This window comes from Lipophrys pholis (assembly GCF_963383615.2).
Source record: "Lipophrys pholis genome assembly, chromosome: 3".
In the NCBI taxonomy this organism is placed as follows: domain Eukaryota; kingdom Metazoa; phylum Chordata; class Actinopteri; order Blenniiformes; family Blenniidae; genus Lipophrys; species Lipophrys pholis.
Genome location: NC_137627.1, coordinates 30,218,831 through 30,242,627, shown reverse-complemented (window position 1 = coordinate 30,242,627; position 23,797 = coordinate 30,218,831). Strand labels below are relative to the sequence as shown.

General features: G+C 41.7%; 1 protein-coding gene across 2 annotated transcripts in view; it reads right to left on the bottom strand.

Moving 5' to 3' along the window:
- tenm4 (teneurin transmembrane protein 4) overlaps positions 1-23,797 on the bottom strand; it is a 178,032-nt gene that overhangs the window by 121,380 nt on the left and 32,855 nt on the right. The window contains exon 3 of one of the 2 annotated variants that reach the window (XM_080459788.1): positions 6,853-7,074. The exons of the other annotated variant lie outside the window; for it this stretch is intronic. Within the exon in view, the coding sequence (XP_080315914.1) occupies positions 6,853-7,074 (222 nt within the window). The remainder of the gene's footprint in view (positions 1-6,852; positions 7,075-23,797) is intronic. 2 annotated transcript variants of the gene reach the window in all.

Below are 23,797 nucleotides of genomic sequence, written 5' to 3'. Positions count from 1 at the left end.
GTGGTTATGCATGCTCTGTTCTGTATGTCACTCTGCCACGTATCCATCAAGTGGTTGAAGATTTTGTTAGAGGGCACAGATGGTCTGCAATTATCATACAATGAAAAATGCATTACCCTTGGTCTTCGTGGGCGAACTCGTCCATGGACAACTCGTCCACAAAACTGCAACCCTGGACAACTTGTCCATGTGGTTCTGGACATCTCATCCACGACTAATATTTTCAGCCTTATTGATTTGAAGAATTTCAAAGTATATTTGACACATTTGGGAGGATTGTTAAGTATATTTGACACAAAAACATAAGACATATTTTTCATTATGAAGCAGTCTTTAGGGTTAGGGTTAGATATGAGGTGTGACCAGGCCAGTGTAGGTGTGATAAGATAAATCTGAGCAATTCTCTAGAGGAACAAAGCCATATGATACTATACTAAATATATATGGACATATACTAGATATATGAAACATATATAAAATATTAATTAGTAATAACAATATGTAAAAGTCCATTGTACAGGATATATTTCCTCCAAACAATTCTGAAATCTCATCTGTCGTCGAGTTGTCCGGGGTGGCAGTTTTGTGGACGAGTTGTCGTACAATCAACAAACGGACAAATAGTCAGATCACCACATAAACGCCGATTCATTTTCATATGTCGACTGGAAACTCGCACGTTCAATGAAAAGGGGCAGAGCATGCGAGTGCCATGTGCTGCTCATTAAATTATAATTTAGTAGCCTCGAATACTTTCATTCCTCATGGTGTCTGTGGTTGAATTACTTTCTGGTGTGACCTCTTTTAACCACATTTCTCCCGATCCATCCCGACGCAGGGGGGTGATTAAGCGGTTCAAATGAAGACGTATACACATTCATCTGCAGCCACGTCCCCAAGCCTTCGGCGGGGCTCAGCATTCCTGCTTGGTCAGCTGTGAGACTGTGGTGTGCTGCCCCTTTCACCACGGGACCCCGCCCGCACCAAAAGCCAACACCGAATGACCCCATGCTGTTTTGCATTAAGAGATGCTAATGCCGGGAGGTTGTAGTGTCTTCAGATCCTGCGGCCCAGCATGACAGCGGGCTCGCACTGGCAGTCTCCACGGGAAGAAGCCCCTCAGAGAAAGCCCAGGGCCACACCGAAACACATGCTGCACAAAAGGACTGTAGGCTTCAGCGAGCAGCCTCATCAGCTTTGGAGAAACCATTGCTCGGTGTTCCTCACAATCGAAATAGGACCCCCCCCCCCCCTTAAAATAAACACCGCAGCCTGGGAGGTTACTAATGTGAATAACGGCACGCTGCTGAGAGCATTTACTTGTTGGAAATCCAGCAGAACATTTTAAGTCCTGTATGCAGGCTCGGAGATGACCTTGAGCAAATGTAATCTGAAGTGATAAAAAATACCACCTGTTTTCTAGAGCAACAGATACACCGAGCCAATTATTTTAGGCCTACACATTTTCTGTGGTTGTTTACCGACAATGAAAAAAGTACATTTTCCCTGCGCTGTGTCAACTTCAATTTCAAATATTTCTTCAATAGCTGACCCGCATGTCAAAACGATGTTGATTTGAATCCCAGTCATTTTTTGCCATGGCGGCTTTCAAATTGCCTCTTTTTGCTCAGGTAATTCCCACTGGAGCCCTGAAATGCATACTCAGTTCCTGTCAACATCAACTTACTTTCCACAATTTCCAACATAGGCATAAAAAAAATGATAAAAAAAGTCAACATTACAGGTTCATTTTCTTGATGTCTGATTAAACAGTTCAGGAAATGTGTGATCTTCTTCATTCTACACCTTGCTGAGGCTTAAATTAGCTTTGCCACCTTATGACGCGCTCGCTAACTCTTCCACTAAACACCGAACAGGTTTCGAAAAAAGTCTTTTAATTCTGCAGTAACCAGCCTGAGTTGTCATAACTATTTAGTTAGATATAATATTTGCCACCACTGAGACAACACCGTGTCTTTCTAGTGGAGACATAGAAAGTTATCCCGTTGTTAATTGAGCCCCCAAAAATCTGAGAGCTTAAATATATTTGCACCGTTATGACTGCTCCTTGTTAGACTCTGTGATTGAAGTCTTATTCATTACATTCTTTACAATGTCATTTTGGTGGGAGAATTCTTTTAATGAAGCAATTTCATCCCAATTTTAGATTTTTAGAATAGAAATGCGATTTTGTTGTAATGCTGGCAAGTCACCTCATTTATATGATCCTGATATAGAAAACACAAAGACAAAAGACAGACTTCAATCATGCTCTATTAAAACTATGTTTAAATAAGCTGCGGTTCCACCGTGCAGTGCGTGGCGGAGCGGGAGGCTACGGTACGGCAAAGCGCACCCAGGCCCAACTCCGCGGTCTCACCTCAGAAGGTACGGTTAATATGTAAGCAGGGTCGCGAAGGAAGCCGGGACGCGTTGGGCGAAGAATGCAGAAGCCGCCGCGAGAAGCCGCCCGCCGCCGTCCGAATCGTTCTTTGTGACACAGCACAAACTTTCTCATTGTAAACAGCAGCGTCCAGCTCCTGCTGAATCTCTTCCTCCCGTTACAAGAGGAGCTGCTGCACCTCGTTGTTGTGTCGCGCGCCGACGTTTCAATAAACCCAGTGAACAAAACAACCATTGAGCGCAAAGCGGAGTATGTAAACAACAATGGGAGGGTTTACGGTCAATGACATATTTAAATATTGCGGGCAAGTCGAGAGTGTGGCGATTGTTACTGCCAATCAGCAGACAGCTGCGTTGTTGCTCCTCCTCACAGACCCGATCCTCAGTGCTGGGTACCTCAACGAGGGGTGATAGAAAATCGTAGCCGGTGGTCGCGGTTGTATCCATACCATCCACAATTCTTTCTGTGGGACCACTCAAAAACCCGGTCCATCCCGGCCCAAAAAGCGTGGCCTTTCACATTGGATAGTCTAGGACTCAGTGGACAACTTGTCCACGGATGAGATTTCAGAATTTTTCAGAGAAAATAAATCCTGTACACTGTACTTTTACATATTATTTCTAATTGATATTTTATATATTTTTCATATATCTGGTATATGTCCATATAAATTTAGTATAGTATCATATGGCTTGCCCCCCCCGCCGAAACTTCAGCACTGCCGTGTGCTGCATGTTCCAGCTTGCTAATGACTGTATCAGTCATATTTTAATCATGTTTAGCATGTAACTTCGCTACTGTATGATCCCGCAGCTCGTTAACACGTAGGAAGGCGGGCTTACCTGATGCTCCTGAACGCTTCACTCAAAGCTAAGAAGCAGTGTTTTAACTTTTCAACTGCACAGCCTATTTGTTTCCAAAAAAGACCTTATTTGAGCCAGTGCATGGTGCGCCCCTGTTGAGTTTGCGCTCTGGGCAGCTGCCAATGTTCATGTTTTTGTGTCAAATATACTTAATAATCCAATCCTTCAAATCAATAATACTGAAAAAAATAATTATGGACAAGTTATCCGGGGTTGCAGTTTTGTGGACGAGTTCTTCGTTCACCGGGGACTAAGACCCTGTTTACACGACAATATTTCACGTGACAACACATGATCCGCAAAAAAAAAGGAGTGTGTTTACACTGCAGCAGCGGACACAGAGACAACGATGTAGTTAGAATGCCGGGCCACACGAGGGCGCTGTTGCTTGATTCTATGATGAAACTACATAGACGTCTTGCAGAGAACAATACACTATAAACGTGAAGAAAATGGAGAGAACCCAACATCCGTATGGACTGATGACACATCGGATGCTATCAGTGAGTCTAAACTATTAAACTACTGATCTGGATGATAAAACTAGAATATGGACCGCAGGTCGTACCACTACGTGGCCGCCATGTTTGTTTACAACTGGATGAGCAGGAGGGAGGGGGAGAGATGTGAATGCGCAGTAACAGGCTCTGTAGCCTCCATCAGTCTCTGCAGGAGGGATTTGCGCCGTGAAAGAATTTTTCCACCTTAGGAGCCGGATTAAAAACTTTGCGGATACAGTGCATCCGCAAACTGGTGCCGAATTCGTTGTCGTGTAAATGGGGCCTTAGTTCACTTGGGAGGAGGGGAGCTGAGTATTTTTCACACCAAACCATCTGTAAAATGACCAGAGAGGAAGTAAAGAAGAAACACGACTCATTGATTGGTCCGGACCGAAACCGGAAGTCTCGCCACTTTAGCTAGGCTAGGCTAGTTAGCCCGTGGCTAATGGGTAACCACAAACAACTGCGATTAATAGTGTTCAGACCAGATATCAGTAAGCGCCTTTATCACTACTTCTTCCTCTTCACTTCTTCCTGACTACTCCACGTATACCCCTAGTCTGAGATATTTTGCAACTTTTTCTTTCTGCTTCTGCTTCTTTTGATTCGCGGGGTTAGCTATTTGTTTACTACCCAGAATGCATTGCGCACATCATGTTCTCCCCTGTCCTCTCACCCCACCAGCTAGAAAGATAGTTTGTAAAGGAACAACTTCCTCACCACTCCACGTCTGTGCAGGAGCCACTTTCCAGGAGAAAACAAATGTTACAGGACTCTCACTTTCTTTTCCGCGTCCTTTTCAGATTCGCGCATCCAAAATGCATTGTGCTCTATGTCACGTCCTCTCAACCCTCACCCCGCCCACTTGAAAGTCTGTTTGAAAGACGACCGAGACTGATGTTTTGAAGGGGACCAGATTCTGCTTGAAAAATCCATAACCAAGTTTTGGGTCCGTTCACATTTCCCCAAACGAAACAGACTTTTCCAGAAAGTCCGTAAAGAGAACTCTGGTCCACATCAAACAGGGGCATGTGAACGCGCCCGACCTTGGTCGTGTGTCCAAAAGAACGTCCATAGGCTGTTAATGATTATAACGTACTGTGCATATGTGTGTGGTTTCGTTACAAAAACAAACAACAACCACTAGTGACGTTACATACAAACTACATAATTGTCAGCATTTCTGTAAACGGACATTATTTTCAAATCATTGCTGTGTAAATGCCAAACTTTTTCTGAAACAAAAACACAAAAATATTTTCACTTGAAAAGTTGTGTAAACGGGGTATAAAATCCATAACTAAAACTGGATTTGAAACATTTCCAACACCAGCAAAGAGGGAGTGGTTAAAAAATGACCACGGTAGGTATTATCAAGGCTCCTGCTCTAATATTATTGTGATATAAGAAAAAAAAAAGGTGTCGTGCCCAATGGCATGATCCAGCAGTGAAACTTGAGTCTTACAAAGCCTGAGGACAGTCAAGGTGCTAATACAGGGCAGATAACGCTTCAAAGTCCGAGACCCCTCACTGACGGCCCGAGGCTGACCTAAACGATGCACCTATGCAAATCAGTGTCATTGTTATGAGACAAATCTGGTGCAGTAAAGGCCATTTTGGCCCCCACCCGCGTCCCCTTAAGCACAGTCATGTCACTGCGACTGAGGAATTAGTGCGGAGATTTGCGGAGGGATTAATAACTCACTCTGCAGGCTCTCCGAGCAGTCAGCTGGGGCACTTCTGAGTTTGATGTAATTCAACCCTTTGGGTAGTTAACTTGTAGGCTTGATCAATTATTTAGATCTTTTTATTTTGGTTTGGCTTGGCTGCACCAGTGGCTTAGAAGCAAGTGGCTGCAGCTGTTGAGATAGCGCACATAACCACATTCAAATACCATAAGACACCTTATTCTGCATTTGAATGCAGGCTTGTGGGCGATATGCATTGCATAAATCACAAAGTTGGAATGACAATATTTCATACTTTCATACAGATTAATCATAAACAACAAAATATAACTTGATACACTTCCAAGTGTGATATTTTGTGACCATAATAATAAATTTGGTTTTCCTGCCTAGAGGAAATACTTGGAAACGGTCTCATGCCCGTGCATTTTTCATATGCATGAGCACAATAATTTTTGTTCTTATAAACAAGGGTACAATGAATTAGTAAGTATGATGGCCTCCCAAGCCAGCAATGAATACACAAGAGTCTATGAATCCATCGCGATCAGGATCGAAATGCAATACATCAGCAACACAATTCCAACCAATAGACCAGCCGAACCATTATGTTTCCCACACACAACTCGCTACAAATTAAATCCCCATAATAATTATATAATTGAGTTAAATACGCAGAGAATTCAAAACAGATCCTGACTGCAAATCCTGCATGTTTTTTAGGCACTTGTGGTTTTTTTTTTTTGGTCAACTGTCAACACCATGTTAGCAGTCTGAGCACAAATGTCATTCTGTCAGTCTGAATGAGGAGTAAGTCAACAGCAGGAGACGTTGCGTTTCATGAGGAACGAGTGGCTGACATTTATTAATGAGAAGGCACGTAGGGAATCTTCAGAACTAATCTAACTCAACAATCACTGGTTCAGCTATCACAAAAGTTCAAGCGTGTGTTTTTTGATACTGTTTTGTGTCCGTTAGCGGCGTTACGTGAGGATGCCGCATTCCACCAGATTTTAAAACATTTTTCTTGTTTACTTTCAATCAGAGCTGTATGCAGGCTGCTGTTTCTGGAACTTCTACAGAGAGCCTGTGGATGGATACTCCCACCACTGAGCTTTGAAATTGACGAGGAATATCAGTGACAAATATCTCCCGCTGAACCAAAATCGTCCATCTCTTTGAACGAGGCTCTGAACTTTGCAGACCTCGCTTCAGAGAGTTCTGTACATTTCCTCAGGCTATATATCGACTCAAAGTTTCTGCACTCCCTCACGGTGTTCAGAAAAAAAGGGACATATTCTTGCCTGTAGCCATCTGCGTGACCTATAACACAACATATCCAAGAGCAGGGGAAGGCTAACCTCCAGAAAGCAACAGTAGTTTGAAAACCAACTCACCATCAGCAGTTGCAGTGGCAGGAGCATACAGGTTCCCTGAGCCAGTTTTAACTAAGAATGAATTGGGGCCAAATTCATCCTCAGAGTCAGAGTCCTGGGCTGGCTGAGCCGCACAGTTACCTAGCAACCCTCCTAGGCTCTCATTGGCTGCAATGCAAGGGGGAGGGTATGGGAGCTGCTCAACAGGGGAGGAGGAGGCGGATGAACAATGCAGCGGAGGACCTGTGGACCACAAACAGAGACAACACATGGAGGGGGGGATGAAACACACCCAAACACAAGCAACATCACACACAAGCAGAGCACACACACCCACACACATACACACATGTAAATCTGCAAGATTTAACTCTGACACTTCAAAAATGAACAGGGACACATCTGCCTTTGTCTCCTGCACCTCACCCCAGCTGGTGAGAACCATACAAACAACAGACTTTGAGACAGAATAGAAAAAAACAGAAACAGGTAAATACCTGGCAAGGTTTAGACCCTGTTTACACGACAACGTTTCATGTGACAACATCTAATCCGCAAAAAAAAAAAAAAAAGACTGCGTTTACACTGCAGCAGCGGACACAGAGACAACGATGTAGTTGGTATGCCAGGCCACTGGAGGGCGCTGTTGCTTGATTTTGTAATGAAACGACGTAGACGTGTTTGCAGAGAACAAAACACTATAAACGTGAAGAAAATGGAGAAAACCCGACATCTGTATTGACTGATGATGCATCGGATGCTATCAGGGGTGAGTCTCAACTATTAAACTACTGATCTGGACGATCAAACTAGAATATGGACCGCGGGTCGTACCACTACGGACCCCCATGTTTGTTTACAACTGGGGGGGCAGGAGGGAGGGGGAGAGATGTGCATGCGCAGTAACAGGCTCTGTAGCCTCCATCAGCCTCTGCAGGAGGGATTAGTGCCGTGAAAGAATCTTTCCACCTTGGGAGCCGGATTGTTAACTTTGTGGATACAGTGCATCCGCACACTGGTGTCGTGTAAACGGACCCCCCAAAAGTGAAGAAAGTTTTGCGGATACACTCAAATTCGTTGTCGTGTAAACGAGGCCATAGAGAACTAAAAACTAAACCTTTCGGGGCAGATTTTCAACCCAAAAAGGGGACAATTTCAGGTTTAAATCACATTTGAAAAGCAGGAAAAATGAAACAATAGTTATTCAGTTAGAGTATGTGTATATATCACAGCCTGGATTAGGTACAGAGCAAGAGCATGTGAAATCAGGTTTATTAAAACTACTGTGTAAACGCTCCATTTCAAAGCCCTTGTCATGTTGTAGCATCCATATAAAGAATATCTATACCAGACTGAGCTGTATGCATATGAATGACATGTCCTTGGATAGGGTGCTGCAGTCAATGCCCCATCCTGGGTATGTATGCATAAAACCCTAATGCAGCCGGCAAATGATCCCTCTTCCTCTACATCCCACATACATTGTCACTCTATACAGTTGATGCATAAAAACAGAAATAGAGACAATATTATGTAAAACTACTGTGTTGACATAGTTTAATAATAGCAGTTTGGTTGTGTATTTTTTTGCACAAAGCTATGCAGGTGTGTTAAACATATGACTCAGGGATTCCCTCACGCGGTGAACGAACAACTCGTCCACAAACTGCAAACCCGGACAACTCTTTTTCAGCATTATTGACTTGAAGGATTGAATTTCAAAGAATATTTGGCACATTTGGAAGGATTATGAAGTGTATTTGACACAAAAACACAAGATATTAAGTATATTTGACACAAAAACATAAACATTGGCAGCTGCCCAGAGCACAAACCAGAGCACAAACTCAACGGGGGTGCACTGGCTCAGATACGGTCTTCAGAAATACGTTTTCAGAAATGTTTTTCTAAAACCAAATAAATCTTAAAGGTTAAAACACCGCTTCATAGATGACAGCTTTGAATGATGTGTTCAGGTGCTCGTTAACGTGTCGGAAGCCCGCCTTTCTGAAATCGCATCCGTGGACAAGTTGTCCGGGGTTGCAGTTTTGTGGATGAGTTGTCCATGCAAGAAGTCTGTACCAAAAGTATAAGGCCCCATTCACATGCACAACAGGGTTTCAAGTGAAAATGCACCTTTTTTTTGTGTTTTCCTTTTAGAAATATTTCACATTTACACGGAAACGATAGAAACACAAGTGATGTAGTTAGCAGTAGCATTTCAGGGTACATCCACACGATGATAAAACGATCTTTTTTCTCCCTGGCCTTCTCCCAAAAAACTTCCGGCTCAACACGAGGCTTCGGGGCATGCAATACACATGCCAGGCCTTTAGGGGCGCTGTGACTCACCAAACACAACAAAAAGCAGAAGAAGACAGACCACATAGAAATTTAGACGTAGACTGCTGCATATAAACCATTATATAACTCTAGTTTTAATAACTCTTCTGCTTCCAGCTTCAGTAGCTTCACCGGAGCTTGTAGTCCGTGATTGTTATGGTTAATAGGTGACGTTGCGGACCGCGGTGGGGGGAAGAAGGGGGCGATTACGTCACCTTTTTTCCACGGATGATCGTCTTTGCCGACTTTGCCGTCCACACCCCGGGGGGGTTGGACGGCACGAGCCGGGGTTTTAGAATTTTCCCACTCTGGGACCAGTGTTAAAAAAAAACCGTCTTCAGGCTCCTAAACCACCGCGGTCATGTGGATGACAGGCCAAAAACAGCTTGTTTAGGTTAACCGGTTTCCTGGTGTGGACGGCCCATCAGTCTGAGCCTGCGCTTTTTCAGAAAGTGTCATTTTTGCTCATTTAGACGGTCATTAGGCCCCGTTTACACGACAATAAATTCGAGATGTGCCATATATAAAACAATATACCCCTGACTGTGCAATATATAATACAATAAATCTCTGAAATATGCAATATACCCCTGATATGTGCAGTATACAATACACCCCTGAAAATATACATTAAAAGTATAATGTAGCGTCAGAAAAGTTGTAATTGTCCATTGATATGGATGTGTATAAGGCCGGAGGTCAGATGATTAGTGGGACTTGAAGCATTGCAGTAGCAGTAAGACTTTTAAAAGTAACTAATGTGACAAGCTTCATTTTTTTTCTTCATCTTGTTTTGGTAATATTCACATATGGAAAATAGATAGGCAGGGATCAACCCTTAAAACTATTAGTTTAGTAAACAGGCTTGTTGCCCTCTTGAAGATTTATATTCCATGCAAAGCTAAAGCTTTTTTTTATTATTCAAATTTGTCTCCATTATACTTACAAAAGATTTAGAACTGAAAATGAGTGGTTTGAAAGAACAGTTTGTAGTTTTACAAGTCCTTTTCTATCATGATTTCGTCTCAAAAATCAAAAGGGAAACTGTAAAAGGCGCCATCCTGACTCCTAGCTTTCTGCTGCCCCTGCAGCTCTGTGGCGTCTCCCAGGGGAGGCCCGCCCCACACTTTAAAATACACTGCTCTGATATACAAACCGACATCTCACATATGAACATCACACAGTATCTCCTTCCAAGGCTTATTGGCTCCAGTCCCATGCTGTCTGTGAACGTTAAATCACCACATAGAGCTCCTATTAATGTGTGATTAACTCGCAGGGCCGCTCTGCACCACGCTGAACATCCAGTGCTTAAGTAACGTCACTATGGCGCACAGAGCCATCAGTCTGGAGCTCTCCCTCATCTTCCCATCAGTACCTCGGTTCTGATGTCAGAATTCCTGCTGACCTGACTGCCATTCATCGGGAGAGATGAATTTCCTCTCTCTCAGTAATGATCCCTGAAGAGTATTAAAACACGACTCACTGACTCGCATCTAATTAGGAGACAATTAGCGATATTAACATATCAGGCACAGCCCCTACACAAGCAGTAAATGTCCACTGTCCCAGAGAGTCACAGTTTGTGCTTCATACACACTTCACGCCGCACACTCCATTTCTCCCCCAGCCCTCCAACACCGGTGCAGTAATGGGCACGGAGGCACAGTGGCCCTGCTGCGGGTTAATGACCATGACACGGCTGTGCTTCAATGTACAGGAATGTAGCACTGCAAGTGGAAGAGCTGTTGAAAAACGGCATCATCACAGCCATTTCACCAGGATACATCTGAGATGAGATATTTATTGCATCCAGACAACAACGCTGTGCCACTCATTCGGCTGATGGATAAAGGACAAGTGGGAGAGGAGAAGATGAGGTTCTTTGGATGAATATTACAGCATTTCTTCTTCAAAAAGAGATTTCACAAGCTTAAAAGTCCTCAAAAATTGTTCAAAGTCAAAACTTAAATGAGGTCAGGGTAGTTGCATTCAGCCGATATTGGTCTTGCAAGCAAAGGTCCGACTGTCTCACTGTGCTTAACGCCGGCCTGTGTGGATGCGTGTGCATGCCACATGCACCTAGACGAGGCCTCTGCGGGCGAGGATCGAGTACTCCAGATGGCCAGGACAGGTTTCTGGGGCTGCCAGAACTGATCACCTTCGCCTTCACTCACTATATAACAGTGGCAAACGGGGGACCTTTACTTAGGAGGCCTTGGACTATGCCGTCCTGCTTCAGTTGCTGACAGCTACAGGAAGTGCCACTCAATGCCTGCTTTGGAAAACTGCTAACACACATCCCCATCCACCGTGTTTAAGCCCTTAATCAACTCATTAGCAACCCAATTACAAGAATGGACAAATAAATTGGGCGACATGATTTGTAGGTAAGGATATTTTTGCTAATGATTTTGTAGCATTTAGCGTTTTCTCCCCAGAGAAACACGTCTTTTAATAGATTTTGTAATGTGCCTTGTTGCTATTCAAAGTCAAAAACTAATGTAAGAGTTTAATCCAACACGCAGGTACAATAGATAGGAAACAAACACTTCAGAACAAGTTAAAACTACACATTTCAAGTGATGAAAGACAAGTGGCTCACACAACAGGAAACTTCAAAGATGTAAACTTTACATCAAAGCTGCAGTTCAAAGAATGACATTTTATTTTCAAGGGATCGAGAGGAAGGAAGCGTACGTGGAACTTGTATGGCAGACAGAAGCTGAACAGCAGGAGGAACATGCAAATGTGGGCTGACAGTCATGCATCATTTTTTTTTTTTTTTTTACAACTCACTCTCCCATTTGTAGTGTCTCCAAAGAAGTTAGAACATACATGTGTAAGGCAAATATACAATCTGTTATAAAACAATGAGACAAGTAGCAGGGAGACGCCGAAATCATTTCTCTTCATCCCATTTGTAGGTGCACAAAGCAAAGCAGAAAAACTGGGAGAAGGACGCATAAATGACAACGGGCTGCCTATTTTCAGCATGCGATCACATATCAATCACTCGATCATGTAACATATGACTGCACCTCAGATTATACATAATGACAAAGTGCATGCAGTCGTGGCCTCTCACGTCAGATCTTTTCGTTCAATAATGTGAGAAATGAATGCATCTTTGAAGTCCTGCTGGAAAGTCTGGAATATCAATAGTTTATAATGACTCACAATGTTTTAAGTCACACATACATCTGAAATAATGTAACGATTAGTGAGCATGGAGTTTTCAGGTAAGTGTGCAAAACCTTTCAAGAATTCAGGTGGGTGACTTTGGTTGCAGGGAAGTAAGAATCAGTGGTTGATTTACTATGATGAACATCATCGCAAGGATTTTTGCTACATCTTCTTTACAAGACTTAGATTTCCCAGAGGCTTTAACTGTCCTGACATTGTATGTATTCCTGTGCTAGATTCCAGAAAGAGCATTGGTAAAGCAAGTCCAGCCTAAGAACACTGACAAGCAAGCCAGTGCTCAGGATTACGTTGCCACAAGGAAGTACGACAACTCCCCAGGACAACACACCAAAGTGGAATGTTTTAATAGATTGTATGATGCAAAATCCGACTTCAGTTCACAAGCAATACAAGACACACTTTCTATTTGCACTTTTTAGTGTTTTACTGTAGCTCGAGCATTCAACCACATTGTTTATGTTAAACTTGAATGCAAAACATTTTTTCTGGCATTGTCATATGATGCTATTTTGTCTATTCTATTTATAGTTTTTAAATATTTTATGTAAATGTATACGTGTGTACTTTTAACATGTTTGGGTTGTAAAATAAATATGTTGTAAATTCAAATCAGAGCATCTTCTGTGTCTGAAATTGGCTCAAAAATCAATCTTTTCTTTTTCTCCTGTTTTCACTTGAAAAACGTTGTTATGCAAACAAGGTTTGAATCAGAAACAAGTGCACAACAGTTTCTCGACAGAACCAATAATGCTCCAAAATGAGGATTTTGTTGTCTTCTCTTAACCCTGAGTCTACATTTGCTGCAGGTTTCATCAGGTACAATGGCAATTCTTTGGGTTTTCTCTATATTTCAATGTAAAGTGTCCTATTTTGTGACAGGTGCTGCATCTAGAAAATAAAATAAAATTGAATTGTTTTGCTGCCGCGTGCTTAAGATTAACAGTGTCGTCACAGAGGTAAAAATAAAATAAACGAGGCTTCTACTTTAATTAAAGGTTTACTTTAATTAATGATCCTGGCAATTATGCTAAGTGATCCGGATCGACACACTCACCACGCTGCATGAAGGACCAACAGGTGTAGGCTGCGTCCGGATGAATGCTTCGGGTGGACTTTCCATCTGTGACCTTTTACGCTCTCGCATGACTTCCGCCTGAAGTGAAGCAGTGCACCACCTGTCTGCTATTTTTGACCATTCCTGTTGTGTCGGGCTGCTTGATTTATGTCTGTTAATATTGCTTACATAAAATCTAAGGACGCCTGCTGCGGTTTATTGTTGGCCATTCTTTATTTAATAGTCTCTGTTTTGACCGCTTCTCTGTTTACCCATTAAAACCCCAGGCAGCGTTCACATGTATTCATTTATAATTGTTTGTGTGAAGTGCCCTGTCCAGATTGATGCAAAGTGATTTCACTTCCTCCCATTTGTATTTTGTTAAGGGTACATCCAAACGATGATAAAATGATTTTTTTCTCCCTGGCCTTCTCCCAAAAACGTCCGTCCACACTTCACTATGAACACGGCTCAACACGAGGCTTTAGGGCATGTAGTACACATGCCAGGCCTTTAGGGGTGCTGTGACTCACCAAACACAACAAAAACGCAGAAGAAGACAGACCGACCACATAGAAATTTAGAAGTAGACGCCTGCACATAAACCAGCATATAGCTCTACTTTTATAGGTCTATGGCCCCGCTCCGCCTGCTTCTAGCTTCTGCAGCTGGACTGGAGCTTGTAGTCCGTGATTGTTGTGGTTATTTGGTGACATTACAGACAGTGGGGGGAAGAGGGAGGTGATTACGTCATATTTTTTCCATGGATGATCGTCTTTGCCAACACGAGCCGGGGTTTTACAATTTTCCCACTCTGGGACCCGTGTTAAAAAAAAAAAAGGTTGTCGGGCTCCTAAAATACCGCCTCATGTGGATGATAGGCCAAAATGAGCTTGTTTCGGTAAACCGGTTTCCTGGTGTGGACGGCCTCTAAGTAACAATGGATTTCATTGGATAAGAGCCTTTCAAAACAATAACAACATCTAAAGGTGGATTTATCTATCGGGGGTGGGGGTGCAGCATATGTTGTCTCTGGTTTTAATTGGATAAATTTAGGACAAAGAAATGTGACATCATGTCTATCCATTGCACACTCACAAACACGACAGGTGTTTTTCCATAAACATGAATAAAAAGGTATATACAGAGATGCAATATACAATGTTGAAGTTGAATATGCTTAAGGGATTTGCTCAAGGAGACAAGGCAGTGGGATATGAACCTTCCCTAACCTCTAGGCCAGGGGTCCTCAATTAGTTTCCCCTGGGGGCCAAAATATGACCAGCAAGCCAAACCAAGGGCTGGAACACCCGCAGGTTTTTTACACTATGTCAGTAAAAGTTGTTTTAATTGCAGGTGTTTTAGCTGATGTTACCATTATTATTATCATTATTATGATGAGCAGTAATAGTCAAGATGGTTGTAGTAATAATTTAAGCCTGGGATTTTCAAAGTTTGTGACAAGGGTCACATAAAAAAGCACTCTTGAAAAAAGTAAGTGTAAAACCATGTAATTATTTACACACTGAGAGAGACAGAGACAGAAATACAGGGAGAGATTTACAGTTTGTTACTTTTTAAATACCACAATTGTTGTTTTAGTGCTGCATTTGTTTCTGTTCTATCATTTCATCCATTTAAAGTTTTTAATTGCTCTGTTGCATTTGAAGTATAAAAACTGCTACGGTATATAAGTGAACTTATTAGTACTATTGTTGTTGAAATTTTTGTTAAAATACACCAGTTCGATTGACAAATAAAGAAAAATGAATTAATTCACTCACCAATCAGTGAGAAAAGCGACGGCGAGTGGGAATTAGGAAATACCTCTGATATATCCTGTCGTCTCAATCCTGAGGCCAAGATGTGTATCAGAAAGTCTGTTACTGGATTCTGTTTCTTTAAGTCAGTGATCAGAGGTGAAGAACACTCCTCCACTAAATCCTCTATTCTTCGTTTTATCCAACAGTGGCACCTGCTTTAAGGTGGGTTTACACATCAGCACGATGAGTTACCAATATAATGTTCCTGCCACATTCCTGACATTTGTTATGTGATGTAATTAGTTGTGATGCGTGTTTATGCGTCAAACAGCATGACAGCATTCGCTCCCTGCAGCATCCTCCTCTCTGACCAACTGTATGGAATTTCTTTGAATGCTGAGCGATCTGGAGTGTGTGAACTTTTCAGCAGCTGATGGTAGAATAACTGGGGTGTGTGCAGTCATATATATATATATATATATATATATACACCCAGTTGCAGACCTGACTTGTTTTACGGCCTGGGCGAACACCGGCGCCTCCACGAGACGCAACTGAGACGGTGATTCTCATTTCCTCTGGTGCGCAGTGCAGCCTGGCAGCTGGACACATCTCTCACAGCAAAATCCACAACTGAATATAACAAATTCTCCCGATTTGCCACAATCCCGACAGATTAATGATAGAGATTGACGATTGACACATCGGCGCAGAGCAGCTCATTGCAGGGCACAGCTTTGCGCATTAGTTTGCAACACCGCGGAACAATATTGGTGACCGTGCGAAATGATTTGTGATTGTCCGCCACATTTCGTGCTCCCACTTGTAACGCATAATAAAAGGTCACGACTGTCCGTGACGGCGTGTGACGCCTCAGCCCTGAATCATAGGGTTCAGGTCCAAATCGTCATCCTCGGTCAGGAATTTAGATTTGTGCCAAACTTGTCATCGTTTAACGCACTTTTAACTGCTTTAACAACAATTCTCTATATTCGCTATATAAATAAACCTTACTTACTTACTTACTCAGAGGCTGCATTCGTGCCGATGGCATGGGCAGCTGACACATCTGGAAAGCCACGATCAATGCTCAAAACACCTGCTCCCATCAAGGCAACAAATCTTTCAGGTACATCTTGGCAAAGTATAACAGGACAATCTTTGTATGAATGCCTCTGGTGTCGTGTCTGATCAGAAAGCTGCGTGTACCGACTAATGTGTGGAGACGAGGGGGAAACAGTTCATGGATGTTCATGCAAAAACTGTAAAGTTGAGCTTTTGAACTTAAACATAAGAATCAATGTGTGTGCGCATGGAGGGGAGACTGAGTAAGGTATTATTGCTGAGCAAACAAGCACATGTTTAAAAAAAAGTTTATCTGAGCAACTTTTTCTGGCAAACCATGTTAAATTAAGTAAATAAGGAATATAATCCAAAGCGCGGTTTTAATTTGAAAAGGAGAAAATCGAGTGAAAAAGTCAACATCTATCCAACGAGTTTTGACTTTTTTATTTATCTCTTTTTCTCTCTCTCTCTCTCTCTCTCTCTCTCTCTCTCTCTCTCTCTCTCTCTCTCTCTCTCTCTCTCTCTCTCGCTCTCTGTCGCTCTCTAAGCCAAACTAATCTTTCTGATTTGTAAAATTTGAATCTACACATAGAGAATGAGTCATATTCAAGGATGAAAAAAGAGGATTAATAGATCTGCTGGTGAAGCAGACGTGTGACTCCACGTTGACGACAAGAATTATGTTTACTTGAGGACTACAGCTGCGGGCAGCATCTATACATAATGCAGCATATTTGCAGTTAAGCAGTGGAGGGAAGAAAAAAAACATTACAAACAAACATTGTGGCGCCTGCCTCGTGGAATCAACTGATGCTACACAGTGAACAGACGGCCAAGGACAGGAGAATGACTCAGATTCTCAGGGGGACAGAGAGTCTTCATCACAGTCCAGTCGCAGTTTTGTAACTCAACATGGCAGTATTTTAACTTCAGAATGATACCGCGTGCTAACAAATTGACTCAGACAGTTGTGTGGTAACACATGAAGAGGTCTGCGAGAGGTTGGCAGCGTGTCGCTGGCAGATCGGGGAAATGTTGCATAATTTGCTCGTAGGTGGAGTGGGATCGGGTTCAAGATGCCGTGGCACGACTGAAAGCTTTTGTCTGATTTCTCTGCTAAATTTCATTCGATTGTGAACATTGTGCTTCTTCATGGTCTTGTGTATTTACCGTGCTTGAATATGAAGGTCAAACTGGCTTGGAGAGCTCTATTTGTCTGTCAGCAGATACTCTGTGTGGAGTGGTTCTCCCGATGACACTATGGGTTTCGTAACGTTCCCGCTGGCTGTTGTGCAGCGCAACAAATCCCTGAGAACCTCCCCCGACGATCACATTCTTAAGATTTGGGACATTTTGCACAAATGTAGAAGCAGTTGTGTCTTTATACCTTCATTTTATTTATTTTTTTAAATAATGTAATTGATATTGCTTGTTGTTGAATTAAAATGTTTTTTAACAAATATGCTGATTATTCAGATGGCTAGTTCAATGAAATGACTGGAACTAATACTTTTGATCAGGAGTGTCAAACACATTTTAGTTTAGGGCCCACATACATCCCAATTTCATATTGAATGGGCCGGACCAGTAAAATAGTCCCATTATCACCTTTAAATATAAACTTTAAAACTTTTTTCTTGTTGTGACGCAGAGTATAGATGATAAAAATGTTTATTTTTGAGGGGGGGGGATTGAAACAATCCCTTTGGAAAATTAGTACAATTTCAACATGAAAACTTCTGGTGCAAAATACAGTGAAATGTTAAAAAGAAACTCCAATAGCTGCTTGTTTTTACAAACTCACACTGACAGCATGGCTTTGAGATTATAGTTTTATCGCCAAGAGGTAGCTCATTCTCATGCCGATATCTCAAGCTACTCTTAACATATTTGTTAAAACATCAATATTCTTTTTGAAATCTTTACAATTTGCTTGGTGAGTTGGCCAGATTGAAGTCTCTTACAGGCTGTTTCTTGCCTAAAAGCCTTATATTTGACACCCCAGTATTTGGGAACAGGTCTTTGGACTTTCACTTCAGTACTTTTACTTGTAATTGAGTAGAATTTAGGCTTAGGAACAATAGTTTTACTTGTTAAATGTACTCTGTATTGTACTTAACAATCTAAATCTTTATTATTCTTTAATATCTAACTGTCTATTATAATTTGTATTCCAAAAGAGTTGGGTTTTTTTTTTTTTGGGGGGGGGGGGGGGGGGTGTTGAAAGTAAGATGCTTTACAAACCAGCAGCAGCACAGCTGAAAAAGAAAGTGGTGCCAATAAAAGGTTATTAAAAAGAACTAATTAATAGAAACCTCTGGAGAAGCACTAGCTTCAACTGCAGCATGTTAACAGCATAACTGGGTATACAATGACTTTTTAGAGGGATAGTGTGAAGTCTGAATTCCCGAAAGATTCTCCTCAATACCATTTAGTGATTACGTTGAAGATCCCACTATCTACAGTGCATAATATCATCAAACAATTCAGAGAGTCTCTGTGCATGTGGGGCAAAGTGAACGGTTAATATTGGATGCTCAATGCACAGCCATAATTCTCTGCTGTAAACACTGCACGGGCCCAGGAACACATCCCTGAATTACTGTGCCTTTGGCACCATTAATTAAAAATCATATACACCTTTTAAGCATGTTTGCCAGTCTGCTTCACTCTCATTGTACATTCTCCAATCAGCAGAGATCTAATTACCCAGGTTTTTGTTTTTTTTAAACTTTGATTATAAGCGTAATGCCAGGAGGGCACGCTACAGATTAGCAGCTTTCATGTATGAAGGCCTTTCCTTTCAGTTGATTAATTCTCTTTGGAGGCATCTGAAGGCAGCAGGTATGTGCTCCTTTTTGCAGTGTCTAATTTGAGTGGCACACATTGTGCCGGTGCGATTGTGGACGTACGATCCACTGAATCAATATGGAACCAGAAATCTATGCAGGACGGGTTGAATCCTGTAATAAATACAGCCTATTGTTGTTGGTAATCCTATACAAACCATCCTCGGGAAATACAAAACTATCGATGTTGAAATATGCATCTTTGGCTAAAAGACTGGAGCCCCGTTTACACGACGACGTTTCAAGAGAAAAAACATTGTTTTTACGTTTTGTTAGACTGGAAGTCATGCCATCTAGTCCCACATTTGCAGAATTATTTCCCATGGCCGTGGTACCATGTATTGACCATGGCCGTGGTGCGGCGTTTTCACAAAGCGAGACAATTATTACCAAAAATTTGTACAATTTCAGCAGAAATTCAATTTATTTTATTATTTAACCCAGTGTTTTCAAAAGGTTGCATTTTCATCTGTTTTCACAGAGACACAGTGTTTCACGAACAGTTACAACTTGGGAGCCGTTTTTAAAGGCCGCATTTTCAGCGGCTCCGAGCACCGTTTTGGTGTAAACAGGCAATTCAAAACGCAACAGAAATTTTGCATTTGTATTTTAAATCGTTGCCTCGTCAACAGGCCCTGAGCCACGATCAGTAATATACACTGTAGGGCCTGCAGTATCACTGCAAACCATTAAGGAGACCCATTAAATCAGTTCAAAGTGGAAAAGGCAAATTTTATGAATGGGCCTATTATGCCAAGTCAAATAAAAATAATGGTCAATTAATGGAGTTGTATTTGCCTACAACGTGGCCAACATTGTACTATAATTAGATATTTAACAGCTTTTAAAGCACCTGGGAATCATGAATTTGCTTTTTGAGGTTTGACTTTTGTGTTTTTCCCTCAATATTCCTCTTCTAAGCATAAACAGACACAAGTGTTTGGAAATGTCGGAGCCCTGACCGTTTCAACGTGCCCTCTTGTGAACTTTACCACTGCTCTTGGATTGAAATGACTTTCGAAGGCTGTGAAAAGGTGGCGCTAATCCCGCTTTTGTGTCACTGACAGTCTTAGAAATTCAGCGCCTTTGTGACTGAAGGCAGTAAGTCTCTGTCGAGACGCGTTTGCTGCATTGCATAAGGTTTGTGAGGCAAAAAAAAACACATCAACCAGCAGGTTCAGGACAAGTGACATAACTTTGTGGAATGACAGGGCCTTTTCAAAAGATCCACTTTAAAATGGATCCAGTTTAAAATACGAGTATAAAAGTTAAGCCAGATCAGATTGATACCACAGCTAATACCTGATGTGAACATAGTTAATAAAAACATATATTTTCCTCTTTAGCATCTACTTATCACAAGATAAATGATAACAAAATATTTAGCAAAAAGGAAACAATGAATAATGAGAAAATTGAGGTAAAGATGATAAAACATGTCCTTAATATTAGCATGCACATGTACCAGAGAATGAATGAGATATTTACAGTGTTTGCTAAATTAATATAATAAATGTTTCTCTGTTTTGACTTGGCACTGAAGTTATTGTTGTGCATGCTCAGGTAATAATTAAACTTATCACAACTCTCCAGGCAAAACAAACAACAAAATCACTTAATTCATTTTTTTTCCTTTTTCTTTTTAATTTCCCAAATTAACATAATAGTATGCTTATTGCATAGCTGCAAGTCAGAAACTCACATTTTACAGAGATAATACTTGATAAGCCATCTTATTTCAGTCAAAAATAATAATTAGAAGTGAAGACAGTGTGAAGCTGAAAATTACAATTTTGATATAGGCTTCATCCTGAATGCAGTAACAGCCAAGTGTGAAGCTGTTTGGCTATGTTGTGTTGCATCTTTTTAGCATTTCTAAGTTTTCAACATAGACCAGGGATGTCAAACACATTTTAATTTGGGGACCACATATAACCCAATTTCATCTTGACTGGACCAGACCAGTACAATAGTGAATAATAACTTTTACATTTAAACATTAAAGATTTACTTGGTAGTGGCGCAGAGTACACGTGATGGAAATGTTTTCACAAAGCGAGACAATTATTACCAAAAATTTGCACAATTTCAGCATAAATCCAATTTTACTAAAACTGACAGAGAAATGTGCTAAAAACGTCTGCAGCTGTTGCATATATTTTTCAAACTCACCCTGACAGACGTGCTTTGAGGCTTGTTTGCCCACAAAGATGCAGCCTCCTTCTATAGCAGCATCACCGGTATCGCAGCTCGGGTCTCAGTCTTTGGAAATGTGCTTTGTTTTTTTAAATCACTGTTTTCTTTGAATTATTTACCATGTGGTTTTGTGCCTTATGTTTGACACCTCTGGTTTAGATCATATGACAAGTTAAGAAAACTAGAAAGAGTTCTGCAGAAAAACTTCACATCCAGACAAAGGAAGTGAAACAAGCTTTTATGAACCGATATTGGAAAATTAATCAATATTTCTTTGGCCGTGGCATTTACCTGCTGAGGATCAATATCATAATAAGAGTGAACATAATGTATGACTGAAGACAAATTGTAAAGACCCATAAATGCTTTTTTTATAGACAAGGCCTGACCATTAATGAGAAAATGGAAATTATATTTGCCCATAATAAAAAAATATTACCACAGAAGGCGCAATTCCATTTAAAGCTGACCCGCTACTTTTCCAGGAGCACTTTAAACCCAGCATCCATTACTTACAGCGCCTGTGTGCTCTTAAAGAGACTTCCAATGCCAATTTATAAATGGATAGCAAGAATAAACTCAAAATCAAGCAAATCTTTGGCCATAAACACTGTGTTGCCTCAAGCAAAAGTAGAAATTGGTGATTTATATCAAATTAGCAAATGTCATAATTTCCATAAGCATGTTTTCAGGCCGCGGACCTAAAACAGATCAAACACCCACCCTTCACTCCTCATTAAATTATACACTCGCAATGATGCTCTCATTCAGTGTTAATCTATTCAGCTGCATGGAGGGTAAGGAGGGAATAACCCCATCTAAAATTGAAGAAGAAATATTTAAAAGTCAGCAAGAGTGCACAAGCAGACAGCAGAGCAAAGACAACCGCTGGCATCCCAAGGTTTTACCTCGGAAGATGAAAAGGAGGCCAGAATGGCTGTGGGACGAGAGATGGCAGTTCTTCCCGGGGTGATTTTAAGCACAGACTCCTTCCCCAGTCTTCCTCCACACGCACACGCACACGCACACGCACACGCACACGCACACCCGCCTGGCTGCTGCTACTCACACACTCACATCCATCCAGTCCACTCTATTCTGTGCAGGGGAGACGGCGCGCCCCGCCATTCAGCCGAAAGACACCATCTGTTTCGACTTTTGTGCGACAAACATGAGTGAATCAGACTGGAAGAGCAAAAATTGGAAATCCTAAATAAACTGAGTGGAAAATTTCCCCTCTGTTTGAAGGTTAACTTTGGTGCTCTGCAAGCTTCAATCCAACATTTCTACGCCAAAGAAAATTCTTAATCGATTAAAGACTTCTTGGTTTTTGGGACTTAAGTCTATTTTTTTTTTGTTGCTCTTTCTCTCGCTCCTATTTGGACTTGATGTTCTGAAGCAGTCCAGTAAATCCCTTCATACAGCCCCATTTGAGCATCCCTGGGGTTTTCTTTTGTTCCAAGATGAAAAGTAAATGCTCCAATCTCCCCACCTTTCACTGTTAACAGCGTCCTGCGGACATGTATTGGCTGTTTTAAGGCTCGCCCGGTCAACGCAAGTGTTTGCAACCGACAATGTGACAGGACATCTTCTGTCACCGGGCTGAAAAAAGAGCCGTTAAAACAGGCTTATAAATGGATCCGCGCCCATCCGCCGAGCCCTCTGCAGAGGATTGCCGACTTCAAAGAAGAGCACATGATAATCTGCTTTAAATGGATCTTTCTGGGCCTCTATCATGGCTCCATCATCAACTGAGCCGACTTAAACCATGGCTGTAAAAAACAATGCTAATATTGGATAATTATCAGCTTTTACTCGGTCTGCACTGGCTGCTCCATTCCCTCTGCCATCACACACAGGGGCTGGTGAATAAACACAATGGTATGAATAAATAATGACCCCACAATCCTCTCAAGGTCCCCGAATTGTAAGGGTGAAAAAAAAAAAAAGACAAAAGTTTACTTTTGGTGTTTGAGCGCAAGCGGAGCCTGAAATTGTAAGCGACTCATTAGGGCTACATGTGGCTTGCCCGGGGCCTTGCTGAACAAAGATGGCACCATCCCAATCCTGTCACTCCTCAGCACATTCTAGGCCTGGCCTACTAAAATTCTAGAAGATACCCTTAAGAAAACAGCTACATTTCCAATAAAAACATTTTTTTTAAAAAGACAGTAAAGAGCTTAAGCACTGCCTCAACTAAACAAAAACACTTGCATCTATCAAACTATCTTCTGGGAATTTCAACTACCGAGAGTAAACTCGGAGCACCTTTGCAACGCTGCGTGTAGAAATCCAAATAGTATGCATGCTCAAAGAGCACGCCCCTGTCGCAACATGATTTCCTCCTCTGCAGATAGCTTACATAAAAGCCCACTGTTTTTCATTTCAGACACTTTGTCAGTGTTGGAGAATTGATTTGTGTGTGTGTGTGTGTGTGTGTGTGTGTGTGTGTGTGTGTGTGTGTGTGTGTGTGTGTGTGTGTGGGGGGG